Raw genomic sequence first — 25,834 nt, 5'->3', positions numbered from 1 at the left:
TCCCTAGTGATGTTTCTTACACTGGCGTCGCAAACATTTCACTTGCATATAGTTTACATTACAGGCGTATAGTCATCGTCGTTAACAAATATATCAAATTTTTGTTTCATAATTATATGTTTATTGAACAATATCTTTTTTTCCTATTTTTCTGTTTCATCGACATTTCTGCTAATACAATTAGAAAAGGAATGTAAAATGCCGAAAATAAATGAGCAGAGATGATAGCGGTATTTTTAAAATTCAAAATTATATTTGAAAAATCAGAATATCACTATTGTTTTCCAATGGGTTACATATTCTATGTATATATACAGTAGTGTTATAGTTTTAGAACATTATTTGTATCTTAAATGGTCCTAAAACCTGTTCCATTTATAAAAATTTTACTCGTCATAAACAATCTGACAATAACGAGTATAGTGAAACTAATTACACCGAAGCTAAATTGAAAAAAATACGCTGAATTTTAATCACGGGTAGATCGTGTTCTTTAGGAGAGCTTTTCACAGAGATGATACAAACAATGTGAGATACTTTAATTATACAGCTAGAGTTAGTTTGAAGGTGCAGGTAATTAAATTCTTATTGCTCGGTATTATTATCACTCTTAAGTTACGTACATAATATGCACGTTAACAAAATAAAACGAGAAAGTAAATTTATTAAAAAAAAAAAAAAAAAAGAAAGAAATCACGTATGTACATTCGTTTACATAAAAACATTCGACATTACATTTAACATAACTTGGGTCGAAAATTAAAACATTTGTGTAATATACATGTTTCTCAGCATAACGTTAATTATATATCTAATATGAAATAGTATAATCAAATACGTTTCATTGCGCGATTTCGGTTTTATAATTAGGGTATGAGTTTATATGGTCAACAAACTGCCTTACTTTTCCGACTTTTGAATGAATTAGTAATCTTCATGTTGGACACCTATCCCAAACACAGCAGAAATAAATATACCTCTTCTTTTGTAGCAATATATCAGAGAATGATAGCGTTGGTGTATTAATCTGCTGAGTTTTTCATAAGACTATGAATGTTAATATGTTTTTTACCCGCATTTGTATTTTTACATCCACATAGAATTACAAAATAAATACTGAACGTTCGCATTTTCAGCAATACGACAGTAAAAATTTCCATATCGATGTAAGTATTATATTTCGATTTTATAGAATACTGAATATTAAGCGAGTAATGATTTTCTTGATTGGCAAGGTTAGTAGAACCTAACATTTCGCTTTTATACAATTTTAATATTAGGAATGCTAACCATTGCTATATTTTGACTATTGTAGATTCAACTAGTGTAGGTTTGTATTAGTCACTTATAAATATTTTTTTTAGAATCTGCATTACTTATTTAATATCCTGTATTCGTGAAAATATTTCTGAAGAATGCACAGAGCTATCCAGGCATAAAGGAAGACAGCATCTACCATAATAAAAAGCAGAACATAAAAAATATTTTGGTCATTTTAAATCATATATAAGCAGTAGTTTCCCTTTTTCTTCTTCGCCCAGATTGCACGGTGACATCGATAAAACTGAACATTATCAAATAGAAATCCTATACTAGTCAGGTCCATTCTCTTATATTATGAAGATGCGATACAGTGTTAATGGGTTTTTGTGATAATAAATAATTATTAATTGAAATCCAGTACTAAGTTCATTGCCATTTCTTATGGTTTTACACGGTAACCAAATTGCACTTGCCGAAAGTCTTTGTAACAGTTTAAAAAAAGGAAAAAAAAATACATGTTTTCATGTAACTTTAACTTCTGCTTTAAATTTCTTTTCTTCTACTAATTTAACATCAGTTACATGCAAATTATGAATACTTTTTGCAGCAAACTTAATTACAGATTGAGTTGAGACTTGAGTAGTGTGTCTAAGATCTAAACGTTTAAGCACTTTACATCTCGCCAAATGATCTAATGTTGCTTCCGTAAGTAATCTACAGTTTGCCAAATTCAATGATGCCAGGTTCGTCACTGCTTGCGCTGGTGGAGTTGCTAATTGAGCTACACCAGCATCAGTAACTCTACCACAAGAAGAAAGATCTAATGTCTCCAGATAGGGTAAATGTTGAACTATATATCTCAAAGCTACATCAGTTATATCACATCCAGCCAAAGATAAATTTTTAAGATGTTTTAGTCTTGAAGTTTTATCGATTAGACCAGGCCTCGAATCTGTAGGTGGACTGAGCACTTCTCTCAAACTCGAATCATTTAGTCCAGATACATGACTTAGATCTAAGGTAACAAGTGGTGGACAAGTGCATGTTCTTAAAGCACAGACTCCAGTCCACGTACAACCTTGTAAAGATAATGTTCTGAGCTGTGGTAATCTACTTAATAGCCAAGCTAATTGTCTTTTAGTAACATTCGTCCAGTCAAGGGACAGATTTTCCGGTTGGCGGCGTATTATACCAGTTAAGTGTAAAGCTGTTAGATGGGAATGAGACATATCCAATTTTCTCCACAAACTAGGATCTATACTATATCTGGCCCATGTACGGCAAACCAAGGCACAATTCGCCAGGTCCTTTATATTTAAAAATCTAAAAATAGCAAGTAATGCTGTCTTGTCATATGCTAAAGATTGTCCATTAAAATCGGGCCCTGGTCTTTGAACAGGCGGAAGTGGAACAGGCCTAACCACCACGTTGGGCCTCTTCAATGACTTACTACTTGAACCAGTTAATTGTACAGCTAATTGTGTACGCAAAGCTGTTCGCTGTTCACCCTCAGCCGGTTCTCTGTCATTCCATGCCTGGAATTTTTTGTATAGAAACCATGAATAATTTCGTATTCTTAGACCGTTTCAGATTCCATTTGGGGACTTACATCGCTGGGATCGGGTCTTGAACGTTTACTTGGTGTGGTAGCCCTTTCAGAATCTGTTGTGGGTGCTGATGAAGCTGCACTAGATACGGAAAGTTTTCGAGCACGAGCCTTAGGTTGTCGTGGTCTACAATCTAGATTTCGACCGCTTTCACAACACTCGGGACATTCCCAACTGTTCGGTAAATCGTCGCTGACGGTTATGGTTTGTGGATCCAATCCTATACATTCAGGATGTACAATGTCGAAGCATATCGAGCATTCTACTAAACTTGACGGAGCTGTAGGTGTTGGCTTTCCTGTATCGAAGATTAAAAATGAAGTATCTCTACTTATTATCTTAACAATAAATTGATAACTCATTGAAAGAAATAAAGAAATAAATAAGTACCCATTAACGGTGCAGGCGGTTGACCCCAACCATCTAATCGACAAACTTTACAAGCTGCAGTAACTGGTAGCATAGGCCTCAAACATTGCCTCATTAAACACGTTTGCTTGGCACGACCACTTCCACCAAATTTTACCATATCTTGACAGTACATGCATTCTCCACAATCAGTTCTTGTACATGCTTCGCACTTCTTACATCTAGTACGTCTACGTCGCGGAAAAGCTCTTTCAGACTTTTCTTGCGAGTGATGTCTCTGAATCTTTGTAAAACTTTTCTTAGTTATCCTCAAGCGTTCCTATTATATCAGTAATGCCATAAGATATGTGTAAATATGATGTAAGAAATAAACATTATTAATAAAATTTAACATTTTATACATACTCTTTCAGCAATTGTCAAAGGAGGTGGAGGTGGTAAAACAGGATTCCCTGTTACAGCTGCTTCTGGATTATCATGTCTATGTTGTTCTACTAGACATCGAACATCATGAATTAAGGCAACCGGATCACGAATTAGCTCAGGCACATTCTTCTTCGTGGAAGGTAATGAATGTAGATACATAACTATTGCTTTTAAACCATGCAATTCAAATGGTGTTAAATGTACATGTTGGTGGTGTTGTGGTACTGAATGTTGACGTTGTGATTCAGAAATATCCAAGTGACTTCTGCCTAGAAGAACATGAACATATCTCTCCAAAACATACCTGTAATAAATAACAAAAAATCGCTGTATAGATAATATAATAGATTTTTTTTGAATCTCTTAAATAGTTCATCATACCATAACATTTCGGTGAAAAATGGATATCTGAATTTTTGTGGCACTTTTGTATGTTCTTCTACTTGTGCAACTTTTAATTGTTTTTCAATACCAAAACTGTGTAAAAAGTTTCCACCAAATACTAAAGAATCTTGAGGGGTATACACAGCATGAATCCAACCAGTTGGAATAAACAAAGTCATGCCAGCTGTTAAAGTTATCCTACCACATCTCTCTACCATGTCTCCAAAGAATACATCAGATTGTTTACCACTTAATACCCATTCTTGGTAAAGAGTCAAATTCTTTTCAGTAGGAGGAATAAGCCAAAATATTTTACCACCTCTTAAAATGTGATACCAAACACTGGTTCCACCAAAATCAACATGAAAGTCTGTATAACAACCCTTTACAGACATGAGACAATACTTTTGCACTTTTGGATACATCATATCTTCCAACAGATTTGTTGATTCCACTTGTGCTTCTTTTAGGTGTCTTGGCCATACAACATCTACCCAATCAACTTGTCGCACTATTTCAGGTGATTGTACATAATTTTCTAACTTGGTATGACTGAACTCTAATGAAATTACATTTAACAGTCGCTCTTTGTTGGGATCTTCATAATACTTCTGCCATTCTTTCATTGTCATATCTTCATTCTTCTGTGTATTAACATCCATTACATCCAATATCCTTTTTGAACCTGACAAACATTAACAATGAATATTTTTTAATAATCTGGATATTAAATAAAATATGTTTAATTAAATTAAACATACCAACACAAGTCCTGACATCATTCACAGTAAAGTTTGTACTGGGGACTCTTAATCCCAATCCAGATTTATCCCTAAAGAGCAATGGTATGCTCAGACCATGCTTTTGCAGGTATGCTAAATTGAATTCAGAACCTGCCATTTCACGGAATAACCCGGTAAAATTGTTAAGGTTATATCTTTCACACTCGATTTTTTCATCGAGTTGGAAAGTCCTACGACCCTCAATTTCCTCATCGCCTATGGTCCAGTCGTCTGTATATAACTTTCGAGTTCTTTCTCGCTACAATAAAATTCATGACAAATATGATTTTTTTACAATTGTAATTAATGTTAAATTAAAAAGTTATGCTAGGTTTGTTTACCAATTGACGCCTTTTTGGCAGAGAAGTAGAGTCATCGGCCATTGCAGACATGCTGTCAGAAACGTATCACCGAAATCTCATCGAATATTCAATGTATATTGTCCTTTGAAGGTCAAACTAGTTCCTTTAATATTATACAAACACTATCTCGTTTATTATTTACATGTCACGCACAATAGTCTAATGTTAACATCGAACTTTTCTTTGATTTTACTTTCCCAGTAAAATGAGGTCTCCATTTTGTTGCCGGCCAATGCTACCAATAAGAGCCATAAAGAATCTCACATCATTTCATATAATGTTATGTTACATCTAGTTATATATAAATTTAAAAAATACTTCCTTATTTTTACATAGTATTATAAGGCATAAAGGTATATATTTTTTAAAGATATTATAATTGTACAATTTTTAATTACATTTTATATAAGAGATATCAGCAATGATCTAGAGATTTTGCATCATTTCAGAGAACTATTGATGTGTTCCATATTACAGTGTTAAGTCCTAGTAGTATTACATTGTATGGGTATTTTTTGACAATTTAGAGTTAAGAATCGAATATTGACATATTTATTTATATTATGGTGTTTTAAATCTTTTATTTTTTTATATAATCACAAAATATTAATCAAAAAGAGTTGTAAAGAAATCTTTTCATCTATAAAACTTAAAATATTTATTAAAGTGAGGAAAGTATTAAAAAATAAAGACCTCAATAAACGAGTTAACCATGATGAGTCTTCGTGATAGGCAAATAAATGCCTTAAAACTGATGTTAAATCTGAATCAACCGGAAAAAAAATTAGAAGAAGCAATACCTGTATGGAAAGTTTTAATTTATGATAGACTTGGACAGGATATTATTTCACCATTAATATCTGTAAAAGAGCTCAGAGAACTTGGTATTACACTCCATATGCAATTACATTCTGACAGAGATTCTATTCCTGAAGTACCAGCTATTTACTTTTGTGCACCTACAGATGAAAATCTTGGTAGAATTGGTCAAGATTTGCAAAATGGATTATATGATATTTATCATTTGAATTTTATATCACCAATAACCAGGCAGAAGATGGAAGATTTAGCAGCTGCTGCATTGCTTGGAGGTGTAGTGTCAAATATTCACAAAGTATTCGATCAATATTTGAATTTTATATCATTGGAGGATGATTTATTTATCCTGAGACATCAAAATAGCGATGTCATATCGTATCATGCAATTAATCGGGGTGAAGTAAAAGACACTGAAATGGAATCTGTAATGGAAATTATAGTTGATTGTCTTTTCTCTGTGTTTGTTACATTGGGTACTGTACCGGTTATAAGATGTCCGAGAGGAAATGCTGCAGAAATGGTTGCTAAAATGATTGATAAAAAACTAAGAGAAAATGTTTGGGATACAAGAAATAATTTATTTGAAAGTGAGACAACTGGTCATTATAGTTTTCAAAGACCACTTTTAATTATATTGGATCGTAACATAGATATGGCAACACCATTACATCATACATGGACCTATCAAGCATTGGCGCATGATGTATTAGAAATGACATTGAATAGACTTGTTGTCGAAGAAAATGTGGGAAGATCTCCCGCAGGAGGAACACGTTCAAAGACTAGGGCTTATGAACTAGATAACAGAGATAGATTTTGGTGTCAACATAAAGGTAGTCCATTCCCTAGAGTAGCTGAAGCTATACAAGAAGAGTTGGAACAATATCGTACTTTTGAAGATGATGTTAAAAAGCTCAAATCATCTATGGGTATTGATAATGATAGTGAAGTAGCATTATCAATGGTTTCCAATAATACAGCACGTTTGACAAATGCTGTTAATAATCTACCGCAACTCTTGGAAATGAAACGATTGATCGATATGCATACATCAATTGCAACAGGTATTCTGAATTTTATAAAGTCCAGGAGACTCGACACATTTTTTGAATTAGAAGAGAAAATAATGAGCAGGCAAACATTAGATAGAAGTGTATTAGAAACAATAAGTGATCCAGACTGTGGTACTCCGGAAGATAAATTACGTCTTGCTATTATATATTATATTTGTACAAATATGTCAGACAGTGAATATAGTAAACTCGAGACAGCATTATTTGCTGCTGGGTGTGACTTAAATCCTCTAATATACATAAAACGATTAAGAAGTTACACCCGAATAGCAGAAATCCAAAATAATTACGAAGGTGGTGGTACTAAAACAGTTAGTATGTTTTCAAAATTAATGAATCAAGGATCATCATTTGTAATGGAGGGAGTAAAAAATTTGGTTGTTAAGAAGCATAATTTACCAGTCACAAAAATAGTTGATGAATTAATGGAATCGAGGCAATCATCTCAAGCAGATGATTATTGTTATTTAGATCCAAAGCTCTTAAAACCTACAGAACAAATGCCAAAGAACAGACCAACATTCCAAGATGTAATTGTTTTTATTGTTGGTGGTGGAAATTACATAGAATATCAAAACCTAGTGGACTATGTAAAACAAAAAAGTGGGGCTGGGGTCAATAAACGAATCACGTATGGTTCTACAACATTTATTAATGCAAAACAGTTACTTAAACAACTTTCACTCTTAGGACAAGAAGTTCACTCGTAAAATTTGCATATTATACAATAAATATCTGAAAATACTTATTTTCCATTCCCTTATAGCGTACAGTGATTTTCCACATTACTGTAATTGACTCTTTGTAAAAATGTAAAATAAATAAAATACGTTTAATTATTTTAAATACAATTTTTCTAATTGTATTTACCTGTCATTGAACTTGTTATATCTAATATATGTCCATGGTCCAGATGTATGTTCAATTAAAATATGCTACATAGAAAATCTAGGGATTTTTGGTTAGTAAAGAAACAAACCTGTATTTCAAATTGTTTGATCAATGGATTATACATACAATTAACATCTTCTCGTGGAATATTAAAAATTTAGTGAACATCGTATTAAAACATTCATTTTTATTCACATCACTTTGTACTAAATTAAAATGGCTACCATACAAGAAGAAGTAAAAAATTTTATTCGACGAGCTGTTATTACAGCAGACCCGCAAAAAGCTGTTACGGAATACTTCCTCTCGAAGCAAAAAGATCGTGATGTTAAGTAATGTAACAAAGAAACTATTTCATATGATCAATTTGCGATACATTACAAGTATATTCTTTGCATTCTTTTATTTTCAGTTCGATAACAATTAGGAAACTGATGTAAAATTTTATGAAAAAGGTTGTCAAAGTATCTTATTTTTATGCTTTTTCTTTATATAATTAAAAAAAAAAAGCTAACATCTCCTAAGATATGTGAGTTTTGTCTTTTATGTATTAGAAAGTATCCTGAATGGGATAAGCCAAGAGTTTACCCGGCATTAGAAGTAGTTAGAGCGCGTTGTGAGTTAGCAAAAACCGAAGAGAGATTACATGCAAAATGGGTCGAACAAGAGAAAAAGCGGAAATTCATGGACGAGCAATGGGACGAGATGAGACGTCAGGAATTGTTCCTCCGAGAATCATTTATAAAATTCAACAGATTCGTGAGAGAAAATCAAGAAAAACGTGATCGCGCGGATAGCAAAATTAAAGAAGAACGTGATCGTCAAGCAAGTAGGATGGAAGAAGTAACATATCACAATAAAATTAATAAAAGAAAATTATTTACGTAGTAGTGGAAATATAATATTTTTTATTTAGTAGAGAACATATGTTTCAGATAAAAGAACTCGAAGAAAAATTAAGTTACATGAATGATGTTCGAGATAGGATGAAGAAATATGTACAAGAATATAAAAAATATCATGATTATTTAGACAGGGTCATTGTCGAAACAGGCGAATTTCATTCAATTTCTGAGATTTTTAATCGTTACGAAACTTTAATCGAAGCACGAACGATTTTGTCCGAGCATCAGGATAAAAATCTCGAGATATTAGAAGAAAGGGGAACAGAGATGGTAATTTTCTTAAGATATATTTTATTAGTTTTCCATTTATAATTGTACAATGGAAAGGATGCGTATCTCTTTTTTTATAGCATCATATGACGGAGTCAAAGTCACAAAAAATTATGGGGTTGAATAGTAAATTAGCGCAACTACAAGCAAGACGCGATTGGGCAGAAGTACAAGCTCGTAAATGGGAAACAATCGTGGCTGAAATAAAAGTAACTGCAGCGGAGAAAAATTTGGAGCACATGCAAGTAAAAACGTGTTGCTGGAATCTATATCAACAGATCTGCAAGAGAAAGGATATTCCCGTGACTGTAAGCAAAGATGACGTCGAGCAACAGTTAGATCATATTAAACGAACCATTCTTGAATTAAAACGAATCATAAGAGTTGCAAAAAAACGCGCAGCGAAATAAGAGAATCGTTTTACTTGAAATTACTTGTCCAGCTACTGTAAATAAATATTCTAAAGAAATTAAATATATATAATACTGATAAGTATCTTACTATTGTTACTAAAAATTGGATTGAAAATTTGTGGCAGAACAGTTTTACGAGTTTCACAATTACGTCGATGATTCAGCCAATTACCTTGTACTTCGTAAATGTTAATGATTGTGTATCCAATTTACAGGCTTTCTGTTACCATTTTATTGATATCGTTTCTGTATGATTTTCCTAGCTGCCGGTAAATGACAACCAGATATATTATGCAGGAGTTCCGAGTAATCTTCTTCGAGTCTTTGTTTTAACTTTTTAGTAGCTTCATCGCGCGTTAATGGATGTTCTAAACCTTCGGATACGATCTGTAACTCTTCTTTTTCGATACATCTATACAATTTAATTTTCTCAATAAATATTCGTTATAAACATTACATGCAAAGAAGCTAAACGAAAACAAACAGATAAGAAAAATTCAAAAATATTGGAAATAGGGAAGGATAAGAAAGAAAGGAGGAATAGATGGAGGTAGATGGGATCGAAGGACTTACAAGGCACAGGGTTGGGTAGGAGCAATATATTCAATAGGAGGCACTTTCAATCTGGGTCTTCTCTCTTCGTCAAGTCGTAATTGTTGCGTTTTGGTAGCTTTATCTAGCCAATATACTTTGTGGAACATCTGAGTAATACGTTTTTCAATGATTTCTAAGTATAGCATGACATTGCACGTTGTTATCTGTTCATTATCACCTAACAGTTGCAAGATCGGAGAATTGTCACAACGAATTGCTTTAAAGAGAGAATCTATTCCTTTTAACAATTTCTCTATTACGTCGTCACACTGAAACAAATAATAAAGTTACTCATTTGAACAGAAATATTTAATTTTTAAGGAAATTCGACGTCGTGGTTTGATTTCGTAGATTTTGATTCTCTGATATTCGATGGAATTAGTAAGATGTCACCTGTATCAGATTTTCTTCAGCCGCATCAGCGAGAGCGGTTTGTTCTTCAAGTTCTCGTTTGAGTTTCTCCAATGTTTCGGCCTGTTCTTGATCGGTAACTTCGTTCGTAATTCGAGCGTCTTGTATAGCTATTGTCAACTGAGCCATCCTCGACTGGAGACCTTCCAGTTCATCGTTTAATTCGTTCACATAACTGAATAAAGCAAAGTTTTCTTCTTCTTGCTTGATAAAATACGCTATCAGCTTATTGACGTCGTGCATGCCTACAAAAACGATTATTCGTTACAAAAATTTACTACTTTTGAATTTTAATATTATTTTAATGTTATTATAATATTAATACTAATATGTATTTTAATATTATGTTTCGTGTTGTTTCGCGATATATGTGGAAGATAAAGAAAACAGAAATACCGGTGAATTCTTTAATCAATTGTAAGATATTTTTATAATTCTCGATCTTATCTTGTTTCTCTTCTATTTTCGCTTTCCTTTCAGCTGCACGTTTTGCATTCAAATCACCCATTTCGCGATATTGTCCTTTTACACCAAGAAATTCTTGCAATTTCATTTCATTGTCCATTGTCCTTTGTAATTCGCACATTTCTGACACGTGGGCCTTTAGATCTCTTAGCCCCCTTTAAAGAAAATAATATTTCAATGTTCATTTCTGTTCGAAAGATTGTACACCGTCACCGGAAGCAACAGAAGTGTAAGTCAATTAATGATCCGACAAATAAAATATTGGATAACCGATGTAGAAGCGAGATCACCGGATGTTATCACGCGTCATTGATTTCCGATCGTTACTCTTGGTTCCGAGTTTCTAATTCAACGATGGATAATTCGTTCTACGTGAAATACGAATAACTTTCAGGTCATTAATGTAATCCTTAGAGTTATGGGGACAACGATCCAATCTTTTCAACTTTCGCAGCTATTCGTTGGTAAAGAGTGTCGTGAAACTTGTGGCAACAATACTAAGTACGTTTCTGTGTAGTTTCATTTTATACTAATATTCAAGATAAAAGATTCTTTAAAAGCGTACCTCTCACGAAGAGCTTGAATCTTGTTCAATTCTTCGTCCCTTTGATTGAACGCGATGGTAGCTTGCTCTATTAAATCATTGATTATTTGTTTTCCGGCGTTTAATTGATTAATTAACTTATTCCAAAGTATTGTGAACTGCGATCTTTCCTTCAACATATTTTCGATTTCTTCTCGAAGCTTTTGGTTTTGAGCAACTACAATATTGAATCTTTTCGTTGCCACTTCAAGTCGATTTTCCAATATATAAACCATTTTATTTTGTTGCAAAGATATTTCTTTTAGTTGCGTGTCTGTCTTAATTTTTGTTTTGAAAATTTCAACCTCTTTTGACAACTGAAAATAAAGCATTTTAATAGTATCGTTTCATCTTGAAACATTCGTGCTTGAAATCAATATCGACGATTGATAAACCTTGTGAATTTCATTATCGAGCTCTGCTATTTCCTCTTTCTCCGTCTTTATCATCTCGTCATATTTTGCTTGCGTTGTTAACATACACTTTAATTTTTCTTCCATTTCCTCATCTTTACGAACAAACGTTTTCGAAGTTGCAGTTTTAATACGAAGAACGAGTTCCGCTTTTTCGTACTCCAACCGATTAATCATGTTCATTTGATTGTGCAGTTGTAATTTTGCATCCTCTGTACAAGCACCTCGATCATTTTCCATTATCCTATACTGCCTTTTCAATCTTGAAAGTTCAGCTATAGCTATCGTCTCAAGTTCTATCTCGTCCGGTATATGTTGCAGTTTATGCGCCATTATGGAGCTTTATTTTTCAATAATTACAACCTTTCAAAACATAGTACGATTTTGTTATATTTTTATCACTATCATTTTTCTTTAAATGTTAATTTCTTATTTCTTTCGACATACAATAAACATACACGTTACAGTTAGTCTACAATTTCTCAAACTTTATTTATTGTGCAAACTTTATTACAAACTATACACTACTTGTTGTTTAAGATTCTTTTCATCGATTGACGTCTAAGTATAAAGGTTAGTGCGAAACTCACTATTTATTAATCATTTATAGAAAGTTACGCTCAATGGATCCGAGATTTTTCCGGAAGTTGGCAACGTTCACATCCGTGTCTTCCTCGCCGTCCACGTAGATGATCTTTAGGATCCACGGAGAGGAAAACACTTTCCCAATGTAACTGTCGATGAGGTTCAGCGGCGACATTTGAGAAACACATCTGCCACCCTATATAGTTCTACTAGCTGTACGTGCGGCACCGTTATTCTTTCTTGTTGATGTTTCCGGTTGCCAAGCACCCTCTCAGGGGTGTATAGTGACGGGACCCTCGTTTTGTGAGTTAGCGAGAAATGTTCAAGTGATCTTTCATCGTTATACGAGAAAGACCGGTTTGCAAAGAATTTAAAAAAGCATATAACGAAGAAATATATCGTTTCTAAAAAAAAAAAGAAGAAAAAAACAGTATAAAAAGATTAAAATGATTCGTTGAATATCAAAGTGACACTTTACTTCTTCTGATAAAACCAGTTACTCGAAAAACCACTAGATGGTGCAAGTCGTTTAATGAAAACTAATGTTATTAAATAATTACATTACTAAGAACGACTGATTGCTAACGAATAGTGTCATGTGATCACCAGCTCTTCAAAAAAATGTAAATTTCATTACATACTTTTCCTTTAATCGATCTATTACTAGGCAGTTTGTAAAGTGCTGTATAATAAAGTAAGTTTCTTTCTTTCGCGAAGATGCATCTCTTTTTTTTTCATTCGTTCGTTCAATTTCACGTTGGAATTACAGTGAAAACTGCTCGAACCATTTTGTATGAAACATATTTTCTAACTCTCGAAAGAGTTTATTTATTTTGTGCTATATTAATTTATAGGTCGATATAAAAGAAAGTAATAGGAATTTCAACATTTATTTTAACATAATACATCGGTAACAGCGGTAAACGTAGGAGGATCGTATGTTAAACACGATCCATAGATTTCGTGAGATCGAGTCAGGTGGCGGTTCGACCAGGTGGGTCAAGCAGTGGGGGTAACGCTGGTGGTGGGTACAGCCAAGGGAGAGGTTAGTATGCTTATAGAGGGAAAGGTCGGCAGGTCGATTGTCTTATGTTTTCGTATAAAATCCTGTCACACTGTATTTTTTCTTATTATCCCGCGTTTTATTTTCTTTCTATAGTCATTACAATGCGAAGAACAAGTGAATACTGAATACTATGCATACACGATGCGAGATAAACGTAAATTACTCGGAAGATAATCTAATGCGATAACGTAGCGTCGGTGGTGATGCGAACGATCACAATCGAGATACATAATTACACAGAGGATCGAATTTAGCAGTGCGAGTGAACGTTTTCGTAGCGGAACGCGCCTGACCAGTCGAACGAATTACTTTCAGCCGAGGTCTCGGAGGTGGGAGGATCTCTACTTGGCTGAGAAGCACGGCGCACGATTCCGTAATATTTATTTTCTACTGGCGGCTAGTGAGTCACTACCTGGCCGACCACGGTGCGGCGAGCTGGTCGCCTCGTGTGTCCGTGTCCTTCTGCGCGTGCTTCTTGCAAACAGTGAGTTCACGGTGACGCTACGAGCCAGTCGAGATTGTCTTGTACAGAAGGATCTGCAAAGGATAACGAGAATAAAGGGGATTATTGGTGAAAAAGATCATTCTCCTTTCACGACGATCGTATCGATTCCACGGTGATCGTATCGTTTCCACATTGTCGAAATCCAAGACGGAACGGAATACAAAAGCGTCATCGTCTCATTGAAATCGGTATCGTTCAAGTGTTAGGCAGAATATTCTGAACCACTGACGTCATATTTATCGAAGGACAACTGAAAACAAGTACAGCACTTGTTATGTCGCGAAGGTTATATCGATATTCGTAAAAATGGGTCGCAGAATACGATCGACAACAGACGCTAGTGTTCCTTGATATATCAGTCTAATGTCCAACATCGAGTTTCAGGATACTACGTTGAATCGTTGTAATTTTATTAGTAGTCGAATACGATTTGTGCATCGATCACTTATTTATGTACGTGTCGTAGTGAGCAGTGCGGCAATTTTTGCGTGTGTATCGTACCTGGAAACGATCGTGAGCAAGACGGTAGAGGGGTTACGTCCGTATGTTATACCCATGTTGGTCGTTTCGAAGCGTGGTTACATTGTTGACTTTCTATCGTAAAGTCAGGAATCGTTGCTGCCTCTACGTTCGCGTGTAATAACGAGGAAACGGAGCAGAACAACGGAATTAGTCCCGTAACAATTCACCTGGTTTTTTCACTCGTCGGAGAATGTCGCATTGACAATCGATTGACAATCGATCGACAAGCGATCAGTCGAATGTCGATCGATGCTAACCTAGGATTTAATCGCGGCGTATCTCGCAAGGACTCTTTATTTTCAAATTATCTCGAAGTGAGTCGATCGTGCGAACGTGCGTGTGTAGTGTGACGAATTGTGTATTGGCTACGATTTATGGAAGTATTCGAGAGCAATATACTCGTCAAAAGATTACGTCCGTGAGTGTGATCACAGCTGATCGTTCCTGATAGTGAGAGACTTTACTGATCGACGAGAGAACCTGTTTGGATTCCAACGTGTCGTGCACGAGTCGAGGCGAGGAAAAAGTGAACTTCTACACGGTCTTTATTTTTGCACACGTCGTTTATTTTATTTACAATATTCGAAGGTGAGCGGTATGACTCACGTTATTCAACTATGTTTTCGAAATTTTGAATCAGCGTGATATTCGCACAACGCGCATTCGAATATTTTTAACTTGAAGATAAGCTCTTAGTTATCAAAGCTTTTAATCGTATAGGAAGAAGCAGTTAAAGATCCCACTTTATATTTTATATATTTTGTTGAGGAGTCGATACAACCGATTTCAATTATCCGCATACCATACGCCAACGATTTTCTTCGATAAAAAATGAAGATTGAGCAAGCTTCAATGACATCGCTTTTCCAGTGAGATTTTAGATATGTATATACTACGTATTAATGTCAATCATCCGCGACACAAGTACCGCGTGGTACGCGACATTCAAACTACGTTACTTCTATTGGATTGCCCGTGTTGATTAGTGTGTATACCCGCATTTTGTGCATTACAAATGACTGTGACGTTGAGACGATCGGCCACTTGGTTTCGCGAGTGTCATCATTACGAACGACAATAAAAGTCACGCGTTGGCCTGACACGTGACATTCGATCGACAATTGGCGAGCGTGTAACGACTCGCTATCACGATGCTACCGAAAAAAGACGGCCATCCGGAGCCGTACGCTCTGGAGGATATGATATCCGACCTTCAAGCGCGACGAAATTCCCTAGACCAGGAGGACCTCGAGGATCCGGTGGAACTTCTAAAAAAACGCGACAAAGACCTTGTATTAGCCGCAGAATTGGGAAAAGCGCTTTTAGAAAGGAACCAGGAATTAACCAGACAGAGTGAAGCACTCACCGAGGAGTACTCTTCAAAATTAGAGGTAAGCTTTTATTTGAAGTTAAACGGTTATGTTTTTGGGTTTCTAGCCCCTCATTCTAGTTACTTTATTACTGTATCATGAAGTTATTATATTATTATAACACTAGATATACGTTAGGAAACGATATTGATTTAAATCTCGTTAATTTACCAACTGTAAAACGAATTGTTATATTGAATACGATATTACCAATAAAAATAAAGAAATTGTTGCGAAAACTACCAGAGATTCCTTTCTTGTATGTATGATACATTTCCATTGCGTTTCATGGAAGGAATTTTGTGTAATAAACAGCATAAGTTTATTAACTACTATATCAATTTGTGTTGCGAGAGATAAAGAAAGTATGTTATAATTGGGTACGATCAAGGTAGTCTGTTTAATCAAGAAAAAAGAAAATATAAAACGATAAAATCGTCGTCTCGCGATAGGTTCGTTTATATCGAAATCAATGTTATAGCTGAAAGTGATATGGCATAACAGTTCGTCGGAAGATTAACGGCACCGATTCGCATTGCGTAAGGGAAGGTTTTATTAGATTAATCGTGGAGGAGTGGTTTGCCTCTAGAGTTCTCATACAGACCGGTTACACACCGTTTCATTACACTGAAAGCTCGCATTAAGGGAGTCGCCGTATCATCTCGTATTAATAGAATAAAAAAAGCCTCTAACTGATCTATGAATAGTGTAGGTAGAGCTATAGGATGACTGTATGCCAGCACGCGCGTGAATCGTTGAAAAAAAAACCTAATCAACTAGCTGTCCTTAGTCTAGGTCATTCTAAAATATGGTTATCTTTTTACAATTGTTCTTATCATAAAAGCTTTAACGCGTTTATTTTGTACGTCTCAGATCAGAAACTGCGCGTATTTTTACGATATGTTCATGATATCGTTAAAGCAAAAATCATGACGTTAAAAAAGAATACGTTAAAAAAGAACTTCCATAATAAATAACAAAGCATATATGTACGTAAAATTTTACAATATGGTGGTAGATCCTGCTTGTTAGCATACAGGATGTTTACGCTATTAATTACTCAGTACTTTTCCCGTAGTTGGTAGATTTATGAGAAACGTGGCGGAAAACAAATTTTCATTATTTTTTATGCGCAATATAATGACTTGGAGGCTGAAGTACATATTTTTAAGATTTTATAACACTGCATATATATATATAAATAATAGTATTTTCTAACTGTACACAATAAATATACACATACATATTTATATTTATTGTTTATAGCTTTAAAGTTTATATTGTTTATAGTTTTGGATCAAGTTTTGTCTTGTCATAAGAAATGGTAAAATTGTTTCTGTCATAAAAGGCGACCTCCAAGCATCATCTATAAAAGAAAACAAAATATTTGGGATTGTGATGATAAAAATTCGATCAGTAACGAACATTTTATATTCATTTGTTTTGAATGGCATTCGAATATTTGCCGAAACAGTCAAGTGGATCGGTTAGGGTTGTTGGAGTAGTAGTTTATGGAGTAGTGGTAGTTTATTAGCGAGCCGATTCGCATTGCGTGTGCGCATTCTCCTGCTGCAAGTTTTCATGACTTCTGCCGACTTTTCACAAGAATGAATCGAAACAAGGAAAGAAAAGAAAGGAGAAAAACGAAAAATGAAAGTCGAGGTGCAGGCTCGCGAGCGGATAAAACGTTTCTCCGCGGATTTCGCCGGAATCGGGCCACGGGGCACGACTCTGAATTTCAAATGCACTTTTAACGAGTGCCGTGCCGCGATGGAGATTCGAGATCGTGGCAGACGATAAATTTATCTGCGAAAACTAATGGCAACGCTGACATTGAGCGCAGCGTCATTCGTTGATAAACTTCTCTCCGTCACGTGTGCCGATTTCATTTTTCACCTTGTCGCGTCGCTTTCGCGTTCGGTGCGACGCATTTGTACCGCGATCAACGTGTTACTTTTCTCTTTCGACTGCCTGATATTGCTGCCACTGACAGCTATATAGGAATAAATAAAAAAAAAATGATTTTACACAGTTTTACATCGCATCTGATAACTATAAAATCATGCAAAAACTTCCAATTTCTATTTAAAGTCTACGAAAGTTCGTTAACTGTACATTTGGTTATTTTAGCTTTTGTATATCTCTACTATTTTGTAGTGAAATATTCCATTTTCACAAAATTTGACATTAAAATGCAAAAATCGAGAATAACGTAGTTGTTAGCGTTTTCTTTCTCGTGTCCTTCGCGTTGTATTACACATTTTTATGTTTTATTTGTATATTATATCTAATCTTATTGAAAAATAATTTGTCATTTTCTTCCTCAAAAATTATATATATTTTTTATAAATATTTTATAAGTTTATAAGTTTAACTGTTGAGTTTTACATGTTACTAATAAGATTAATATCGTGTTCTATTTTACACTTGGTGCTTACAGAATAAGAATCCAAAATTTAAAAACCGTTATATTCGACTAACAGTATATTATACATGAAATCGTCGGGAATACCAGAATAAAATTTCCAGATTTTTCGCCGTTTTCATCGTTAATTTTGCTCGTTGCCGAGTCACTCTTACGTGTCACGTAACTTGCAACTTGTGAAAATATTATTAACAGCCCTCTGTTAAACGATGCTCGAGCAATCGGAATTTAAGGGAAAATCACGGAATCACTTGTTTGAAGCAGCGGAAAACACGCTAATCGCAATAATCACGAACCTTCCTGTACAGTATTTGTAATTCTACCTAACTGTTAGAGCATTCAACGCGATTTTAGATATACATATACGATGGCTTTCCATGTATGTTTTTGTATGGAAGTCTCACGCGAGATCATTACTACAAGTGGAATTTATATGCATTCGTAATATCGTCCTACAGCTTGGAAAGCGTAAAATTGAGATGTTCGAACCACGTAACTATATAAATCTTTTTCATTACAATTATGTATTCCGCGAAAGATTATTGGGAGACTGCGAATATACAATGCATGCATAGAAAAAGAAACTGTTTATAGTTATATAAAATATGCACATATATGCATATATATAGGAAATAAAATGTAGCGGTTATTGTATTAACTTTTTCATGTGTGGTGATAACAACGTGTTGTCAAGTGCAGGCCGAATGTTAGCGTCCGATGAGACACTACCACATTAGTGTCACATTGGTGCAAGTCGATCGATTACATAAAATTTACAAATTTGAACCTTTTTACCAAAAGACACCGGCTACTGGTTAAAGTCGTTAGTAAATTTGTACGGACGTCAAAATGTTGGTATAATGAACACAAATAACGAATAAATTTACATTCAGATTAACTTATTGTGTAATTATTACTGGCAATAAAATTCTGACATTTGGTCTGTCTCAAAGTACAAGAAACGTACCTTTAAATTTCATATTATAGGAAAAAAGAGAAATAAAACTTTGCACAATATAATTATTGGATTTACGAACAAGCATTCGCGTACTTATACGACCGCCACTGCATTTGCTATGATATTTGGAATCAATCTCTACTTAACTTCGATCTCTATTTATTTAATTATGATCGTAAAAACACGAATTTGTATACTATTGTATTAACGTTCAATTGTAGATGTTGGTTTTATTGTAAAAGACACAGAGTAGCTTGTCCGCATGTTGCGATGGCATGTAACTTGCCGACTTGGAGTAGACAGTCGTACGGTGGTGGACAGAAAGCCACGAAAGCGTGGAAACAAGTCACTTAGGTCTTAGGCAACGTAACGTCAAAGACAATGCCCGGCACCACGGTCTGCCTGCCCGCGTACCCGCTTCTTCGTCTATCTTTCCGCGTTTTGCCTGTCACCGTATTTTTGACCTCCGGAGAACACGCTATGAGCACGCTCCTGTGTTTCTCTTTTGTCTTTGGTTACAATGCTAGTTACACACGGTGCCTGGTTCACGCTTATAAACTGGGATTCAGTTCACTGGGTTACTTCAAACTTCGTCTGTTCGAGACTTGAAATTTTCGACCATTTGTTGAATACGAAAAGATTTTTTGGAAGGTTGTGGAATTAATGTACAGAGCGATTCGACACGAGGGAAATTGGTTTCGCCGAAATTCGTATTTCTTGGAGAATTTCTATCGAATGTTATATTTCTTTCTGCTCTGGGTTTCATTCAATTTCGCTGGAAGGAAAAATTCTGCCGAGCGAAAGACAAAACACGCGAACATTACGATTACTTGGGCGTTCGCGATTCTTTTTATATTGCAACGTGATGCATTCCAGAAATGATTGTGCTTTCTTTCGAACGAATCTACGTGTCTTCCGCCTTGCTACCGGATATAATTATGGCTTGCGTCATAGCGTTCGGCGAAGATGCATGGAATCGCGAAAGAAGCGACACATTCGAGAAAACGATATTTCGTCGGTGTTGCATCGTCACTTTGTTCGATAATTATACAAAGCTAGAACAGTATCGCGTCAAAGAGATATGGTCATCGATTGTATCGCGTCGTTAATACCCGCGTTATTGCCCGTCTATTCTCACTTCATTATGTTCACGCGCGATTCACGCGAATGGATTATTTCTGAAATGAACGATACTGGAGTACATTCTTATCCGGTATCGTTAAGAAAATATCCATGAACGCGTAGGTTCTCTCCTTTTTTCTCCGGTTTTTGTTCGATTTACTCCGCGCTGCTTTCAACAATTTCACTTTCACGATGGACTTCTCGTTCATAAACGACGCACGACTATGCGTGAACTTGTCCAGATACACGTTGGTATAAGATGCGTGTGTGAATTGCAAGGAGTACTCGCACGAAGTACTCACGACGAAGTCTTTGATCGAATGGTTACAATGTTTCGTTTCCGGTTACTTTAATTAAATCCGTTCGTGTTACTTTTACAAGTTCGCGTATCCGGCGTTATCGCACATGTGGTGTATGCTTAAAAAGTTACGTAAAGCCTCTAGAAAGCATTTTAACAACGACCGATCGACGGTTTCCCCGACCAATCCACCTCCAACTCGTCCGCCAGCTGTTTCTTTCATTCCATTGTATCGTGGTTTGTTATACCCTCGCATGAATTATGCAGAATCGAGTGGCAACTAAACGGTTGTTCGATTGTGTGTTATCCTTTTGGGACGATCGGTCGATGGCATCGACGCGTTGCGAAATATCCGATTATTTAATAATAATGCTTTCGGAACGTTCAATGGTAACCCTTCCGCGGTCGAACAACGAAAAATAGTATGGTAATCGAGGGAAAAGTATTTTAATAGAGAAAACGGACAATGGATTTACGCGTACAGGCGTTGAAACGGAGCTACTCACAATTAGACATGGAAGAGTTTTGAAATTATGAAATTCAAATGTCGTTAATTTATCGACGATTAGACTTTAAAAAACGTCGATTAGGAATTAATGTTTCTATCATTAGGAATTTGACCTGTGTTTTTACAGGAGTTAACGAGACAAAGGACCGTGAGTTCCGTTTAAAGATTCTAATTAATATTCGCGTGGCATAATCTTGTAATGCACGCTTGCTTCATTTACAACTACGAATGATGTGTAATGATGTAGTGTTAATGTTCAATGTTACGGAAATAATTATTCTTTATATGCAATAACGAGACGCTATTTCGGTTTTGTGTTTTACACAATTTTTTAATTTAATTCTATAGTTCCATATCTATGCTGGAGTAACTGTGAAAATGAGTTAAATTAGAGTTCAGTTCGTTGAATGGTATAATTTTATTAATGCAAATCTTTTGAAAGATATTCAAATTAAATATTGATTAGTTCTAGGCTTTTTGTAACATGAAATTATCAGAAAATTATAAAGAAGTACTATGTTTTAAAAATAAGTAAGATAAAATCGAGCGAAGAATACAATACCGCAGTATAGTATTTCAGAGTTTTAAAACACTTTAAAAACTGTACTTATATTATTAATATTATACTTCGTTAGAGACTAATGAGAGTATGAATTGAACGCAATTGGATGATTATCGGAAGAAGTAGAACCGTTCGTAGGAATACTTTACACACGTAAAGCTATCAAAAATGTTATACAATAACAGAAAGCTATTCGTAGTTTCAAATTTCGAAACATTCGACAAAACTGGAAAGTGTATTTTAAAAAGAAACTACAGACCTAAGAGTTTTAAAAAATTTCGTTGAATTATCTTATTAAATATATTACAAGAAAGCTGCAATACTGCGAAACATTCGTCACATGTCTAATAACAGAGAGCTATTTCAAATTGTCTATTTAAAGAAAATTCAGAGTAGCTGAAACGCTTATTTAAAAAAGAGGGCGATGAACCCAAGAGGTTCCAAGGACTTCGGTATCACTGATCCAAATTTACCGAGCTTTTGATGCACTGTTAACAGATGCCGAAAGAAGAAGTGGGTTAAAGTAGCAATGAGATCGAGCCGCTACGTTTGCCTCTCGTTATTGTATAATTGGTAGTCTGAAAGCGGCGGTAGAATAATCGCGGCACCGTGTCGGCAATAAAAAGCGGCACTTACACGGTTGGCACAGCCGAGATCTAGAAAGCCGAGATTCCACGGGCTCCTCGCAGCCGGTGACCTGGGAATTTCGAGCGCGTGAATTACGCGATCTGCCCATTTGCTCGTGGCGCGATTCTGTCTATTAAAAATTCATTAACCTCGCGATAATTAGCCGCGGGATACGCACCATCGTTCTGCTAACCATTGGCGTATCCCCATTATCGTTCGTGTCAGAAATTTGTTATCCCAGTGTTCTTCTTTTCACGTTAATGATACGTAGAGAACAAACAGTTGGATAAAGTGTTGGTATAGCATTGGCAGATGTCGTGAGAACGAAACGTGTATTTCGTAACAATGTTGTTCAACTGTTACTCAATTTGTCTAGGTTCTCGATCGTTGGCAGAAATTATTAACTTGGGAGCAACGTAATCCTGCACTGGTAAACGTTACAAATAATTCAATCGTGCATCGTAACGCAATTAGCTTTATTGTCTTACGATTCGATGAGAGATTTCGATGGTTCATTATACAATTTCTTAGGAATCCTTGTGAGAAAGTGCGAATGCAATTGAGGTTGGCCCGCGCCTATGATGCGAAATTTCTGTCGGACCACTATTATGCCGCTAATATTTGTATGAAAGTGCATCGTGAGATCGCGGTTAGGCGATTATAAGGGGATCCAGCGTTGCTACGCCTTTCCCTCTAAATATTTATCGTATTTACTTCCAGAGCTTGACGTGCTTTCCTTTGTCGAGCGGGTCAGATACGAAACAATATTCGCCGCTTTTTAGAATCGCTTTCTCAGCTACGTTAATACGGTTACCTGTGTTATCTCAATACGGTATTTGGATCCCCGCTGCGGTTCTTAGTCAAAATGACCCGTGGAAAATTCTTTTTTCCACAAAGGGATACCTTTTCTGAGTTCTACGAATTTGGTGAGCAGATCGTGGTCTACCTGCTTTTTCGTTTCCAGACATTCGACGCAGCAGAGATAACTAAAGAAATCATTGAGAATATTAGCAACAGAATTCCAAGATTCAGCCGAGCATACAATCGACGCAAAAGTGTGATTTCAAAAGGCGGATACAGTTTTCACGAAGAAGAAGAAGAATATCTGTGCGTGTTACAATGACGTGTTCCCAGCACAGGCAGGACTAATTGCCATAGAACGAGCAGTCGCTTTTGCGACGGTGTGATTCGAAGACTAGGAGAATGCGAAGCAGACCGGAAGTCCGCTAAAAAGCAAACCGTTATTTCAAAGGAACGTTCTACCCTCTTTCCTCGGCTTGTTTACCTACCAACGCATTAAAGGGAACACGAACCATACGACAACCTAGCAAACGAACCTAGCAAATTTCGCGAATTCGTTGCAAGCATCGAAAAATGCATACTCCTGGTCCCACGCGCGGAATTCGCGTTTTGCAACGAAGCAAACGTTCTTTAGCTCGAGTTTCCGGCCGTAGGTAAGAGCGTAACTGTATAGGGAAAGTTTTTAACAACACCACACGGAAACTCGAGTCAGAAGGGTACTCGTGTTTTCAACTGCTCGTTCTGAACGAGCGCCGGCGTGTGCCACAGGGCCGTCCCGAGGAAACGAGCAACTAGTCGAAACGATCAACTAGTAAAACAACAAGTATTTTCTCTTAAGAAACGATCACGAGCACCGTTCCAATCGGGTTAATCGTTACGACATTAAATCTTTGTTACGAACTCCAAGAGATTTCGTCGAAATACCATTAAAATGGATGTCACGCGATCGCTAGATAAACGTTAGATGCCGTAAGCCTCGTACTAAGTCGTAGATTCTTCCACTTTTTTGGTTCCTTTATTGTACAGAGTTGGTACTCTATCGCGAACGGATACGACTTATACCAGATGGATCATAAAGCCACGATATTATACTTCGTTGAGTACGAACGAGGATACAAATTGAACGGAATTGGTGTGCAAGAAAGGAAACGGTTCGTTGAGACACCCTACGGGTAGGTGGAATTAAAAGAGCGGAAAGAAGAGACGTTGGAAGAAGTTCAGCGCGGTTTGTCACGAAACAGGCTAGTTAAGAGCTTCTGTACCGTTAGTCGGAAACTCCGATTGTTTGTTTTCAATTTTATTACACCTCGTTCGTTATCTTTCCCCATTGTTCTGCCAGTTTCTCGGCGGCTGGTGCTCGTAGAGGCCGGAGAACGAGCATCCTCGTACGAGCGAACATGCGTGGCTGCGAGTCTGTTCCACGAACGATTTACTTGCAAACGAGTCGAGATGCAGTGAAATTGATTTGACGGTGAACCTGTACCGAGCCACTTCCAAATGTACCGTGACGCTTTAACAAGGTAACTGCACGGTTCTGGAGATAGCTCGCGAAGATGACTATACCTGCTCGATGGGTCGATGCTTTCTTCCCTGGGATTCAGGCGACTGGATTTTATGGATTTCCTGTTATTTCAGGTCTTGAGTTTTATCGATGTTCAGGATCATAGTCGTGGTTAACTAGGTCGACGCGTAGGCTTCAGGTATATGAAACTGAAGTTTAGGGAAAGTAAATTCCACCTCGTGCCAATTTGAGAAATTCCAGTGTTTCATTTCAGTTGTTCTAGTTCTATGTATGTCTAGTTCTATGTCTTCACGGGAATTAGCCATTGATGCGGTACAACACAGTCGTAGTTTGTTACAATAACGGGGTTGTTACAGTCTTGACAATTAATCACGGCGATTAGGCACTCGCGAAGCTAGTGACAATGGCCTCAGGTTCGATAACGAATCCGCGGTCAACGGGATGATAGATGTACGTTCTCACAAAATCTAAGTCTGACTCTTTGTTAGCAAAACGTGAAATAATCACTGATCGTAAAGACGTTACTCTTTTAGTCGATGAGGTTGCAAGAGAGAATGACTTCCCGTCACGATGATGTTCCAGAGGAAAACTACGATGGGGTGTGTCTAAGGACACGAGATCATCGGATTCGTCGGGGATAGCCTTCGTTCAGAAAGTGAGGGAAATTGACGTTGCTGTTAATTGGTCAATTTCCACGTTGTTGATTAGAAAAGGATGCTAGCCGTCCTTGAGGGAAAGTTGCTAGCGGAAGCGTTGTTCGCGAGAAAAATAGATTTCTCCGATCTTCCCATAGTTGGGACAACGACTGCTTGTCCGTTTGAAGAACAATTAATTAACAAAATCCTAAGGTTTATAGCGGATCCTCAGGCTAGCTGAACTTGTGCTGTGTAGGTGTCTTTCTCTTTCTTGCTCTTTTCCCTTCCTGACCATTCC

The 25,834-nt window shown here is 36.3% G+C and overlaps 5 protein-coding genes across 5 annotated transcripts in view; 3 read left to right on the top strand and 2 right to left on the bottom strand.

The window, feature by feature from the left end:
* Positions 1-231: 231 nt before the first annotated feature.
* On the bottom strand, positions 232-5,451 carry LOC117236965 (jmjC domain-containing histone demethylation protein 1-like). Its single transcript, XM_033500439.1, has 7 exons — positions 5,173-5,451; positions 4,811-5,090; positions 4,047-4,734; positions 3,645-3,969; positions 3,261-3,558; positions 2,873-3,168; positions 232-2,798 (listed from the first exon to the last, which is right to left on the bottom strand). Exons 1-7 carry the CDS (start codon positions 5,221-5,223, stop codon positions 1,785-1,787), a joined length of 2,952 nt encoding a protein of 983 aa, XP_033356330.1. The 5' UTR covers positions 5,224-5,451; the 3' UTR covers positions 232-1,784.
* A 98-nt stretch (positions 5,452-5,549) lies between these two features.
* Positions 5,550-7,936, top strand: LOC117236969 (protein sly1 homolog). Its single transcript, XM_033500452.1, has one exon. It carries the CDS (start codon positions 5,906-5,908, stop codon positions 7,793-7,795), a length of 1,890 nt encoding a protein of 629 aa, XP_033356343.1. The 5' UTR covers positions 5,550-5,905; the 3' UTR covers positions 7,796-7,936.
* Positions 7,937-8,062: 126 nt separating this feature from the next.
* Positions 8,063-9,589, top strand: LOC117236977 (cilia- and flagella-associated protein 73). Its single transcript, XM_033500466.1, has 4 exons — positions 8,063-8,303; positions 8,511-8,819; positions 8,912-9,151; positions 9,232-9,589. Exons 1-4 carry the CDS (start codon positions 8,193-8,195, stop codon positions 9,559-9,561), a joined length of 990 nt encoding a protein of 329 aa, XP_033356357.1. The 5' UTR covers positions 8,063-8,192; the 3' UTR covers positions 9,562-9,589.
* A 165-nt stretch (positions 9,590-9,754) lies between these two features.
* On the bottom strand, positions 9,755-12,796 carry LOC117236976 (coiled-coil domain-containing protein 63-like). Its single transcript, XM_033500465.1, has 7 exons — positions 12,621-12,796; positions 12,013-12,393; positions 11,600-11,934; positions 10,966-11,189; positions 10,552-10,814; positions 10,138-10,427; positions 9,755-9,976 (listed from the first exon to the last, which is right to left on the bottom strand). The coding sequence occupies exons 2-7, from the start codon at positions 12,361-12,363 to the stop codon at positions 9,796-9,798; spliced, it is 1,644 nt and encodes a 547-aa protein (XP_033356356.1). The 5' UTR covers positions 12,364-12,393; positions 12,621-12,796; the 3' UTR covers positions 9,755-9,795.
* Positions 12,797-13,727: 931 nt separating this feature from the next.
* Positions 13,728-25,834, top strand: part of LOC117236970 (bicaudal D-related protein homolog) — a 29,275-nt gene continuing 17,168 nt past the window's right edge. The window contains exon 1 of the mRNA XM_033500453.1: positions 13,728-16,099. Coding sequence (XP_033356344.1) covers positions 15,860-16,099 — 240 coding nt within the window. The 5' untranslated portion in view covers positions 13,728-15,859. The remainder of the gene's footprint in view (positions 16,100-25,834) is intronic.

Source organism: Bombus vosnesenskii, unplaced genomic scaffold (assembly GCF_011952255.1).
Source record: "Bombus vosnesenskii isolate JDL3184/JDL3185 unplaced genomic scaffold, Bvos_JDL3184-5_v1.1 scf7180000013352, whole genome shotgun sequence".
In the NCBI taxonomy this organism is placed as follows: Eukaryota; Metazoa; Arthropoda; class Insecta; order Hymenoptera; family Apidae; genus Bombus; species Bombus vosnesenskii.
Note: the sequence above shows the minus strand (reverse complement) of the source record. Positions and strands in the feature narration are given on the sequence as shown.

What these genes read in the sequence shown, in the direction of transcription:
- LOC117236977 (XM_033500466.1), top strand. Translation starts at nt 8,193, where the DNA reads ATGGCTACCATACAAGAAGAAGTAAAAAATTTTATTCGACGAGCTGTT. An exon ending in CGAAGCAAAAAGATCGTGAT is followed by an intron (nt 8,304 to 8,510) that starts GTTAAGTAATGT and finishes AAGATATGTGAG; the next exon opens with TTTTGTCTTTTATGTATTAG. An exon ending in AAGAAAGGGGAACAGAGATG is followed by an intron (nt 9,152 to 9,231) that starts GTAATTTTCTTA and finishes CTTTTTTTATAG; the next exon opens with CATCATATGACGGAGTCAAA.
- LOC117236969 (XM_033500452.1), top strand. Translation starts at nt 5,906, where the DNA reads ATGATGAGTCTTCGTGATAGGCAAATAAATGCCTTAAAACTGATGTTA.
- LOC117236976 (XM_033500465.1), bottom strand. Translation starts at nt 12,363, where the DNA reads ATGGCGCATAAACTGCAACATATACCGGACGAGATAGAACTTGAGACG. An exon ending in ATTCAAGCTCTTCGTGAGAG is followed by an intron (nt 11,190 to 11,599) that starts GTACGCTTTTAA and finishes TTTTCTTTAAAG; the next exon opens with GGGGCTAAGAGATCTAAAGG. An exon ending in ATTGATTAAAGAATTCACCG is followed by an intron (nt 10,815 to 10,965) that starts GTATTTCTGTTT and finishes TCGTTTTTGTAG; the next exon opens with GCATGCACGACGTCAATAAG.
- LOC117236965 (XM_033500439.1), bottom strand. Translation starts at nt 5,223, where the DNA reads ATGTCTGCAATGGCCGATGACTCTACTTCTCTGCCAAAAAGGCGTCAA. An exon ending in TGCCAAAAAGGCGTCAATTG is followed by an intron (nt 5,091 to 5,172) that starts GTAAACAAACCT and finishes ATTTTATTGTAG; the next exon opens with CGAGAAAGAACTCGAAAGTT. An exon ending in TGATGTCAGGACTTGTGTTG is followed by an intron (nt 4,735 to 4,810) that starts GTATGTTTAATT and finishes AATGTTTGTCAG; the next exon opens with GTTCAAAAAGGATATTGGAT.